General features: G+C 36.0%; 2 protein-coding genes across 2 annotated transcripts; both read right to left on the bottom strand.

Moving 5' to 3' along the window:
• Positions 1-501: 501 nt before the first annotated feature.
• Positions 502-2,094, bottom strand: LOC125274967 (progranulin-like). Its single transcript, XM_048201556.1, has 5 exons — positions 1,948-2,094; positions 1,540-1,734; positions 1,323-1,460; positions 822-933; positions 502-657 (listed from the first exon to the last, which is right to left on the bottom strand). The coding sequence occupies exons 2-5, from the start codon at positions 1,732-1,734 to the stop codon at positions 644-646; spliced, it is 459 nt and encodes a 152-aa protein (XP_048057513.1). The 5' UTR covers positions 1,948-2,094; the 3' UTR covers positions 502-643.
• A 7,602-nt stretch (positions 2,095-9,696) lies between these two features.
• On the bottom strand, positions 9,697-11,257 carry LOC125274965 (progranulin-like). Its single transcript, XM_048201554.1, has 5 exons — positions 11,149-11,257; positions 10,806-11,000; positions 10,591-10,728; positions 10,010-10,121; positions 9,697-9,870 (listed from the first exon to the last, which is right to left on the bottom strand). The coding sequence occupies exons 1-5, from the start codon at positions 11,242-11,244 to the stop codon at positions 9,857-9,859; spliced, it is 555 nt and encodes a 184-aa protein (XP_048057511.1). The 5' UTR covers positions 11,245-11,257; the 3' UTR covers positions 9,697-9,856.
• Positions 11,258-12,110: the final 853 nt, after the last annotated feature.

The following is a 12,110-nucleotide window of genomic DNA, read 5'->3' on the forward strand; positions in this document are numbered from 1 at the left end:
AAAAACAGTTGACTATTTTAACAATGTAAATTATAAGAAAAATAATGAGGTTTTTTTTACATAAAGGCCTGGTTTCACAGACAGGGATTAGCCTAAACCAGGATTAGGCTTTAGTTCAATTAGTATATTTAAGTAGCTTTTATAAATGTACCCTAAAAAAAAATACTGGTGTGAATCTTGAGACAAAACAATGACTCTGATATATATGTAAATTAGCATAATTATTCTATAAGCATCGTAAGCATTTTGTCACATGAGGTCATTTTGCTCCAATGGCAAAATTATCTTTTTATGTTCAATACAACATATTTTGCACAGTATACATACTATATGCTACAACAACAGTAAGTTGTAGTAGGGTATTCTATTCTGAATGTAGCTGAGGAGACTTCAGTAAAGAGAAATATGAGTGCAAATACTTCCAGTAAAAGATTAATTCATAAACACTGATTAATCCATGAATAAAATACCATGTAGATGGATGATTAAAAATACACTTTCTCATTCTCAAATCATTTATTAAATGGCAAATCAGTTTGACTGTAATTCTATTAATGATTATACATGAATTAAGTTTGGATGTTGAAAGCCTCTGTCACTTTGATAGTCTTGATAGTTCACCGAGGTCATGAGAGTTGTTTCCTTACAACACCAACCCTATAATAGATAGAAATGCAACTTGTAAAATGAGCAAACACAAAACTTTACATTCCATGCGTTTTTATTATAAATATAGGTTATATTAAATCTATAATTCATCCACATTTATTTCAGCTTGATGATTGGGCATGATTAATACAGCAACATGAAGTTTGTTTTACCGCTGCAGCACCCCCACTGGCCAGTCGCAGTCTTGCAGCAGAACTTCTCAGCTGGGCAGTAGACATTTCCCTCACAGTGAACAATCTCAGTCTCGGTCTGCCTTTCAAGATCCTGGTCATTTCAATTCACAGGAATTACGTTAGTAAACACATAACCAGAAGTTTAAAATGCTTAGAAAAATCTCTAAATGGACCGTTTATATTTTTACAGCTCAAATAACATAATATAATGAACTAAAGCACATTTCTGCTTTTAAACCACCTAAAACAAAAACAGAGGGATGAATTTGAAATGACTATTTATGATAATCAAGAAAACATAATGTTTTTGAACATCAAGTCACTTTGCTCACTGTTTATTGTTTGCAGCAAATGTTGATTAGAAGTCATGTTACATTGTAAAGATGGTCAAGGCCATTGTCAGGTCAGTGTTACACGATAGTCTGCATTTCTGGTTGCGGGTTTCTTTACTTTGGAGTCATAGATAGAGTACTGACATACCTGAGTTTTCTGGATAGCTTTGGAGGCCAGCTGAGGAGAAGATGGCAGTCTCAACCACCCACTCACACAATAGCTTGATGTTGAATCGCAGTAAGAACTATGAGGACAGCAATGACGTCCATCTTTGCAGCAATGACCCTAAAGTAGCGGGCAGAAAAAACAAGTTAATGTTAATATGAATAGAGTATAAAACAATTTTGTATTTCCATTCACTTACCATTGGGTACACACAGCAGCCCCACTGTCCGTAAAGATTCAGACAGCATGTTGTTCCATCAGGACATGCAGTAGCAGCATCACAGCGCACACCAGAGACAGAGTCACTGTCAGACTCTACTGGGCCTGTGAGCTCCATCAGTGTCTCATCTGCAGCTACAAGAGCTGCCATGAGTAACATCAACACTGGAAACATCTGAAAATATGACATGAAAATATGTGTATAATATAATATAAAAATATTATTATAATACAGGAAAATATAAAATAATTTTTATAATACATTTTTAAATACCAAGAAAACATATAAAATAACCTTTTCCATCTGCATTTGACATGTGATATTACTGATAATGTGACAAGGTCTAGTTGATAATAGACTGATCAGCAGTGAGAATAAGAACATTACCTTGCTCACGGGCTGGGTTTCTTCTTTGTGGATTGTGTTCTGCTGCTGTCTGAGCTGTTCTGTGATGTTCTGACTGTATGCCTTATATTTACATACACATGGCTCCTCCCACTGTAAAAACAGTGAATTTACATGTTAAGTGATCACTCACATGATTTTTTACTTGATGCATGTCTGACTAACTATATTTTGTACAGTTTTTATTTTATTAATTATTTTATTTATACACTAATATTTACTAATTATTTTAGAATGGTGGTGTCACAGATCCCTTGTTCCCTGGACTCCATTTCCCAGTATCCTCCTGTTCTCCACACCTGCACTCACTTCCCTCGTCATCTCCCCATCATCACGGATCACCTGCACCTGGACTCTATCAGCACTCCCTTTATATTGCACTCACTCCCTTCACTCATGGTCCGTTCTCTTTTTTTGCTTAGTGTGTATGTTTGGTATTCCTTGCCTTTGTTTATTAAAAGAACGTGTGTTATTGTGGAAATCCTTATCTGCCTCATCCTTCTACCAGTACACGTAACAGGTGGATTATGCAACAGATATTGTACAACCTTCATCGGTTTGTTATATCTGGCTTTTAGGTTTTAAATTGATCAAAAATTGGCCAATTAACATTGGTGGTGGCTGATATGCCAGTGCATTGTAGAAAAATGAAAATGAAAAATTCTGTACTCATCCTCATGTCGTTCCAAACCTGTAAGACCTTCATTGAAATCCAAGAGCTCTCTGACTCCTCTATAGACAGCAATTTAACCAGCAATGTCAAGGTCCAGAAAGGTACTAAAGACATCATTAAAATAGTCGACATGACTACAGTGGGTCAACCTTAATTTTATGAAGCTACGAGAGTACTTTTTCTGCGAAAAAACAAAAATAACTACTTTATTCAATAATCTCCTCTCTTCCCTGTCAGTTTCTCATCCGTTTTAAATAAAATAATATTAAATTCAAATTTAATCTTAATATTTTATTCACAAGTGTCATGTTTGTGAGTTTTATTCTTCATGTAGGACAGCTTCTGACCAAAACATTAGTCTACAGCAAAAATACAGTGCTTCTAATAGGCAATTTAATTGAATTAGTGCTGCTGTAGGATAACAGGTCGGATGTTTGTAGAGATCACAAGAAAAAAAAATTCCATTATGTTGAAATCACAAGAAAACATCTTTCGTTATGTTGAGTTCACAATAAAACTTTGTCGAGGTCAGGGAAAAAACAAGAAATTAAAAATAATGCATATCCTAGGGCTTTTATTGCCAAATTCTCTTGATTTGACTCATACAAATGCAGAAGTTCCTTTTATTTACTGTTCGGTCAGTGAAATTAATTTATGTGCATTTCTGTTGTTTGCATTGGTTATAATATTTTGAGCTAGACAATAATATTAGTGTCGTCCACAAAATGCTTTTTTATCCCCCAGAACATGAACTTTCTGATATCATCTACAATGCTGCACTCAAAAAAATATTTAAGCATGTTTAAGGTTTACGCATTTCAATTAATTGTAAAATTCCATCAAACTGAATTAATCCTTAAACTATTTATAGGCCTATTATAAATTAAGAATTTAAAATGATTATAAAACTCCAGTTTATTGAGCTTAATAAAGTATTTTATCAATTCTAATAAGTGGGAATGCACCATTTCAGATTATGTGATTTGTGTTCATAAATTTAAAAGAATTTAGGTTTTCACATATAAATGGTGTTAAAGTTTACACATTTGATATTTATTATTTTTTACAGAATATCAATGACTTTAACACACAAAACAACACACATGACAAGGGAAACAACCCCCGCCATATGCACAAGAACACAGAATAGACATGGAGCGTGGGCATCAGGATCCCAACACAGGAGCGAAACCAGACTAGACAGGAAGTCAGGATCCAGACCGCATGTTCCAAACACGACAAATGACAAGAAAGCACAGCCAGGGAAAAAAAACTGAAGTTGTGTGCATGCCAACTGAACATAAGAAGGACAGGAACATAAGTGTCAGCATCCTGTGATAAATCACCATATTAGAATGATTTCTGAAGGATTTCTTTTTTCATCCTTGTTGAGCATATAAAGACTTTAAAAAACTTTAAATAATTTTACCGACCCCAAACTTTTTAATGGTAGTGTAGGCCTACCTTATATATACTTTATATACCTATTTATAAATGCACTTAATCATGGACCCTTTTTGTATTTTTCACTTTGTGTGAGAGATCTTCCTGTAAGAATCTTCTCCTGCGCCCAGTCATTTATCAGTCTGTGTGTACCACGATCAACCTCAAGATGGTGCCATTGTATCACTGTGTATGTCTACTGATCACTGAGCTGCAGTGTGTGTTGAGCTTCAAAGAAAAACAGGAAAAACATACCCTGTAATGACAGAGACAGATGTTAAAGGTGCTAAAGAGGATGTTTTGTTTTATACATTTTTGCAATATTACTTGAAACTGTCTTTTACTAACTGATAAAAGACTATTTATTAGGTGCACTGAAAGTAATAATATTAATATACATCATCTGTGCACGAGGTAGGGCCTTAAAAACATCAGCCAATCGTTTACACGATCATCGCGTAAACGATTGGCCCTCTGGCTTGTCAATCACTGCCGTGACGTTCCTTGTGAGAGACGAGCGCGGCGCTCCAGTAACTTTCCACACTCCACAGGCGCCGCATGCAATGTTTTTGTCAGGAGACAGGAGTAACAACTGCAGATTATGAGTTACCTGCGGTGAGTCCGACATAATGAATCCAAAAAACACGACACAGCGAATGCCGGTGGTAAACACTCGTGTTCCAATACTCGTGCACGAGTTTTGGGAGGCGTTCCTTTGAAATTCTCACTAACAGTTTTTGGATTCTCAGTCGACGAAAAAATCCTCTCTATCACCTTTAAGAGATGTGAGGTTTGTATCTAAATGAGTATGTGTGCATGTGTGTATTTTACAATGGCTTGCACACTTTGACACAAACAACTTTGTGTAACAGAGGCCAGCTAGTAGTTGCTGTGCAAGTAAACCTCACTTCTCTGATCTCAAGAGATGCTCTAGCAACTGATGCTGTTGCAGCCTTTAGCCTCCTTGTTAGAGCGTCCGACTCCCACACCGGAGACCCAGGTTCGAAGCCCACGAAGAGCAGGGCAAGTAGGACCTCGGTTACACTTTTCTTGGGATTTATCTGTGGTTTGCTTCCTGTACATTTGTGGATCACAGCAGGGATTTTTAAACATTTCTAAAATCAAGACAAACCTGTTTGTAAGGCAAATCATGATTGATTGATTGATTGATTGATTGGGGTGAAAGCGTGCAACAATTGGTCAGCAATGTGGCTGTTATCTGATTGGCTTAAGTAAATGGTGGGTGGAGTCTAGCTATTTGTGTGCGTCTTGACCACTTCACAACTTATTCAGAGAAATAAGGCTCAGTGACTGCATATGGATTTAAATACACAAAGCTTTATTTCCAAGCATGTATACTGTTACTCCGAGATGATGCATGGTAAACCTTGGATTTTTCCCAGTTATTGACTGACACCTCTCCTGTCCCCATGTTGAGAGAAATCGGGAGTAATGCAGAATTATCGTAAATATGAGTTTTCTAGGTAAAAATTGCACATAAATGCCCTCTGATGTCGTGTTTACCACTGGGAAGTTCAGAAATAATTTTGATTCCCAAATTCCCGAGATGGGTTTGCCATAAACTTTACACATGGGGGAGTGGAGAACTAATGCTGTGACGGGTATGATTTATTAGTTATAATAGATAGATTGTCTTGTTATTGATGTAGTGCATATTTACATATATGAATAATCATTTGAAGTGTATTTTATGTTTTATACACAGCGAAAATAGCCTGTATTATTTGACCGATATTATAGAATCGTCAGCAAACTGACTATCTAGATAGCATCGTGAATGTTTATATGGTTGTCAGTACATGGGACACTAAATATAATTTTAAGATTTTCCCAATAAATAGGGAGGAATAAACCGGGTGTCTTACATGATTCATTCCGAAAATAAGCTCGTAATCACGACTTCTGAAGTGGGAATTATGAAATTTCCCATAGCACGTGAAGGCAGCATATGTGTCGAGGCTGTGTGAGCTTTGTAAACATGATGGTTATTGTAGTTCTAAATGTGGGCATGTATTTACTCATCTCACTTGCACAAAAACAGATTCACTATTCCTCAAATGAATAAAAACAGTGAAATGCAAACTCAGAACATTATGCAAACTTGCAAAAGTTAAAGGTGCCGTCGAATTGAAAAATGAATTTACCTCGGCATAGTTAAATAACAAGAGTTCAGTACATGGAAATGACATACAGTGAGTCTCAAACTCCATTGCTTCCTCCTTCTTACATAAATCTCATTTGTTTAAGAGACCCCCGAAGAACAGGCGAATCTCAGCATAACACTGACTGTTACGTAACAGTCGGGGTGTACGCCCCCAATATTTGCATATGCCAGCCCATGTTCAAGGCATTAGACAAGGGCAGCCAGTATTAACGTCTGGATCTGTGCACAGCTAAATCATCAGACTAGGTAAGCAAGCAAGGACGACAGCGAAAAATGGCAGATGGAGCGATAATAACTGACATGATCCATGATATCATGATATTTTTTAGTGATATTTGTAAATTGTCTTTCTAAATGTTTTGTTAGCATGTTGCTAATGTACTGTTAAATGTGGTTAAAGTTACCATCGTTTCTTACTGTATTCACAGAGACAAGACTGTCGTCATTTTCATTTTTAAACACTTGCAGTCTGTATAATGCATAAACACAACTTCATTCTTTATAAATCTCTCCAACAGTGTGTAATGTTAGCTTTAGCCACGGAGCACTATCGAACTCATTCAGAATCAAATGTAAACATCCAAATAAATACCATACTTACGCAATTAGACATGTTGCATGATGAACACTTTGTAAAGATCCATTTTGAGGGTTATATTAGCTATGTGAACTTTGTTTATGCACTGTTTAAGGCAAGCGTGAGCTCCCTGGGCGAGGAGCGTGAGCATTTAAAGGGGCCGCAGCCTAAATCGGCTCATATTTAATGATGCCTCAAAATAGGCAGTTAAAAAAAATAATTTAAAAAAATCTATGGGGTATTTTGAGCTGAAACTTCACAGACACATTCAGGGGACACCTTAGACTTACATCTTTTAAAAAGACGTTCTATGGCACCTTTAAATAATACAAACATACATTGTATTTAATCTCGCTTTATTATCAATGATCCAATTAAACCTTTTCCTGCAGTTTATTTGAGCGGCGCCCTCTACTGTACAGGTGTGAATTTGCTCTTCCTTTTGCACTTTTGGGGCCCAAAAAAGTGTTTTTTGCTACTTTCAGCCTGACGCAGTTATCATTTTCAAGTCCAGTGCCCACGTTGTTTAAATAGCAAATGCACTCACGGCCATCTGTTCGCCCTTGGGCGTGCTGGTCTGAAAACGAGGTGTGTTCAGGTGCATTGTTGGCGTGTTGCTATTTTGAGGCTGAAACTGAAAACGACTGCAGCATTGACCAACAAAAACCTGCTTTAAAGTCAGTGGAGCAGTATTTTTTTGTTATTTATAGGGCACGTTAGTAATATGTGCAGGTGCACAACACTTGTACACTCGTTTGTTACACACACAGGGATGCGCAGCAGCACACAAACATGCCAAATATTAAAATAAAAGGATTACAATGTAAAAGATAAAGATAAAAATGCCTACATGTCTTAATGGATAGTCATTGCATGTATCAGAATTACCTATTTGCAGTATTGACGAATGAAGTTGGCTAATTATTTGACCAGTCGTGGCAATAACACATGTATTTAAACCAACTCGTCAGGTTGAGGGTGTCTGTATTCCGCCATGTAAATAGCGAATCCATCATGGTGCAAGTGCACCTGGCTTTTAAAGGGAATGGGAGATGACGCTCTGATTGGTTTATTGCACGTTACGCCCAAAACACACCCATGACTCATTAAGACACTAGGTTTTTTCTGTCGTTAAACCAGCAAAAGTGGATTTTGAAATGCCTTAAGTGCACCTGCACCATGAGCTTCAGACCATGCTTGCTGATGTTCAGTTGCAGGTCTATGACTCCTCCAGCTGAACTTTCCTTTGCCCTTTATTTTGTGCTCTCATTCGCTGTAGGTCATCGCCAATTGTTATTTCTGTCATATTGTGTCTTTGATCTTACTCACTACACAATTGGCACTCACATGAATGAGCACCGCTTTGCCTCCGATTTCAGGCAAATCTGTTGGTGAGTGAAAATTGGGGCTATTATCATGCAGTGTGCACTGTGTACCCGACATAAAACAGAGCGCTCAGACAGAGGATGAAAGATTGATGATTGCTGCAAAAATGTAAATTATAAGAAAAATTATGAGTGTTTTGAACATTAAATGATGTAAACATATTGTAGTGAACCACATAAACGTATATAAATTAGCATAATAGGTCCCCTTTAAGCATCATAAGCATTTTGTCACATGAGGTCATTTTGCTCCAATGGCATTATCATCTTTTATGTTCAATGCATACAGAAACAATACATGTTTTGCATAGTATACATACTATATGCTACAACAACATAAAGTTGGACAGTAATATGCTAGTAGGCTATTCTATTCTGAATGTAGCTGAGGAGAAATATGAGTTAGTCAGTGCATTGACATGAAGGAGAACGATTTCCCTTAAAAGACTCATTCATAAACATTTATTCATTCATGAATACCATGTATGGTATTCCATCCATGTACCATCCATCAGAGGTGTAAAGTACTTGAGTAAATGTAATTAGTTACTGTACTTAAGCATCTTTTGGCTACTTTGTAGTTGTACTGAGTATGACAGATATTCGCTACTTTTACTTTCTACTTGACTATATTTTTGAGCAAGTAAATGCACTTTTTACTCCACTACATTTCTGATGAGTAATGCAATTACAAATGACATTTTTCATGGCAGCTAACTTTTTCTGCAGCAGTTTGTTTCTGATATAAAGAAGCGATATCGCCATCTAAGGGCATTGAAGGTACTATATCTTGTGCATTTTGCCTTTACTCACCTAAAACTTCTCTACAAGGATACTTTACGTGAATGTGAGTGCATTAGCAGGTTGTTTCTGATCGCAGATGTTTTATTTATTAGATGAGGAAATGACTGCAGCTGGTGATGAGGCTCAAACCAGCACATACAGTAGACTTTGACTATTTAATTTTACTTAACATTATTTTATTTATCTGCTATACTGACAAGATTGTTTTGAAGGTTATTAGTTTACTTATGGCCTTTCTGTGCACTTGAGCTTAACTGAGACTTGAGAGTTTGTAGACTTTTAAAAGGTTGTTGTGTCGACCTTGTTTTACTGCAACATTGAGATGTTCAGTTTTATTTTGATTTCAGAAAATAAACTTGATTTCTCATCTTACAAATCAATTGTTTCTTCATGTCTCGCAGGACTAGTGCATCTCCGAGCTACATTCAGCATGAGTAAAAAACTTAAGTACTGTTTAAATCAGATACCTTAAGACTTTTACTCACGTCGTATTGGAATTGGTTACTTGTAACTTATAGTGGAATAATTTTTCGATGTAAGGTATCAGTACTTTTACTTAAGTATGGTTTTCAGATACTCTTTACATCTCTGCCATCCATGTTTGGTATAACATCAATACATACCAAAATACCATAAATGGATGGATGATTAAAAATGCAAACACTTTCTCAAAACAATCATTTATTAAATGACAAATCAATTTGACTGTAATTCCATTCATTTTTATTAGACATTAATTCAGTTTGGATGTTGGATTAATCTATTCTCTCAAGAGTTTGAAAGCTTCTTCACCGAGGTTCACTGAAGTCATGGGAGTTGTTTACTTACAACACCAACCCTATAAAAGATAGAAATACAACTTTTAATATAAGCAAGCAAAAAACTTTACATTGTTATATTAAATCTATAATTCATCCACATTTCTTTCAGCTTGATGATTAGGCATGATTAATACAGCAACATGAAGTTTGTTTTACCGCTGCAGCACCCCCACTGGCCAGTCGCTGTCTTGCAGCAGAACTTCTCAGCTGGGCAGTAGACATTTCCCTCACAGTGAACAATCTTAGTCTCTGTCTGCCTTTCAAGATCCTGGTCATTTCAATTCACAGGAATTATGTTAGTAAACACATAACCAGAAGTTCACCTGCTTAGAAAAATCTCTAAATGAACCATTTATATTTTTACAGCTCAAACTTATATAGCTTTATGTAGTATAATATAATTAACTAAAGCATATTTCTGCTTTTAAACCACCCAGAATGTATTGCCCCATTGTTTACTTTAACAAATGGAGGGAAAAACTAAAATTACTATTTATGATAATCAAGAAAATAGAATGTTTTTGAACCCTAAACATTTCTTTAGTTGTTCCAAAAGTCACATCATATTCCTTTTTTATTGCTTAATGTTAATTGTTTGCAGCAAATGTTGATTAGAAATCATATGACATTGTCTGTAAAGATGGTCAAGGCCATTGTCAGGTCAGTGTTACATGATAGTCTGCATTTCTGGTTGCGGGTTTCTTTACTTTGGAGTCATAGATAGAGTACTGACATACCTGAGTTTTCTGGATAGCTTTGGAGGCCAGCTGAGGAGAAGATGGCAATCTCAACCTTCCACTCACACAATAGCTTGATGTTGAATCGCAGTAAGAACTATGAGGACAGCAATGAAGTCCATCTCTGCAGCAATGACCCTAAAGTAGTGGGCAGAAAAAAACAAACGTTACATGTTCATATGATTAGAGTATTATAGAATAATCCATTTACTTACCAATGGGTATGGACAGCAGCCCCACTGTCCGTAAAGATTCAGACAGCATGTTGTTCCATCAGGACATGCAGTAACAGCATCACAGTACACATCAGAGACAGAGTCACTGTCAGACTCTACTGGGCCTGAGAGATCCATCAGTGTCTCATCTGCAGCTACAAGAGCTGCCATGAGTAACATCAACACTGGAACCATCTGAAAATATGACATGAAAAAATTGTAAATATAGGCCTACTGCGTTTTAGAAATTATTAAGACTGCTTTAACGTGTGATATTACAGATAATGTGACCAGGTCTAAAGTCAATAATAGATTGATTGACAGTGAGAATAAGAACATTTACCTTGCTCACGGGCTGGGTTTCTTCTTTGTGGATTGTGTTCTGCTGCTGTCTGAGCTGTGCTGTGATGTTCTGACTATACACCTTATATGTATACATATGGCTCCTCCCACTATAAAAACAGGAAATTTATCATAAATAGTCATTTCAATTCCCCCTGATTTGCTAAAATAAAAAAATGAGAATTTATGAGTTTTTAAACATGCAGAAGTCCTTGTATGAACAGGCTGTAATAGAATATAAAAGAATGGGAATAAGAGTAAGACAGAACCTTACAGATGTAGTGAGAGGATCACTTCCTCTCATCCAAACATATATTTAAAACTAAATTCGTAATTAATAATTCAAATCAGTTAAAAAATATATATTATTACTGTGGTCTATTTTTATATATTTGAAAATGTAATTTATTCCTGTGATGCAAAGCTGAATTTTCAGCATCATTACTAAAGTTTTCAGTGTCACGTGATCCTCAATCATCGATCAATACAATCATTCTGGTCTCATTGTTTATCAATGTAATGTGTCCTTTTCAAAGTCCACAGTTTTGAACATATATACGTCAAGCTAATTTTTACATGATGTGCCAATTTGCTTGAGAAATTTTATTTGACTCAACCTACCCAAGAATCAAGCAATAACAGAGTTTCCTACCATGAATGCATTGAGTTCCTTTGTAATGCTTTTCATTGGTTAAATATATAAATACAAATAAATAATTAAAAAACCCACAGACAGACAAAAAGGGTGACCAATAGTAATGATTTATGGAAAAAAATATAGACGAACGAAATATAGACACACATTCGATATATAAACGAAATATAATATTCCCAGGCTGTGTCTACTATATAGACACACACACACAGTGTACACTAAAAATGTCAGTTTTCACCAGGAATTGTTAATAAATTTCACAATTTAATTGTTATCAGTATTGTTTCTTTGTAATTAGTACAACAAAA

The sequence above is a fragment of the Megalobrama amblycephala genome, linkage group LG9 (assembly GCF_018812025.1).
Source record: "Megalobrama amblycephala isolate DHTTF-2021 linkage group LG9, ASM1881202v1, whole genome shotgun sequence".
In the NCBI taxonomy this organism is placed as follows: Eukaryota; Metazoa; Chordata; class Actinopteri; order Cypriniformes; family Xenocyprididae; genus Megalobrama; species Megalobrama amblycephala.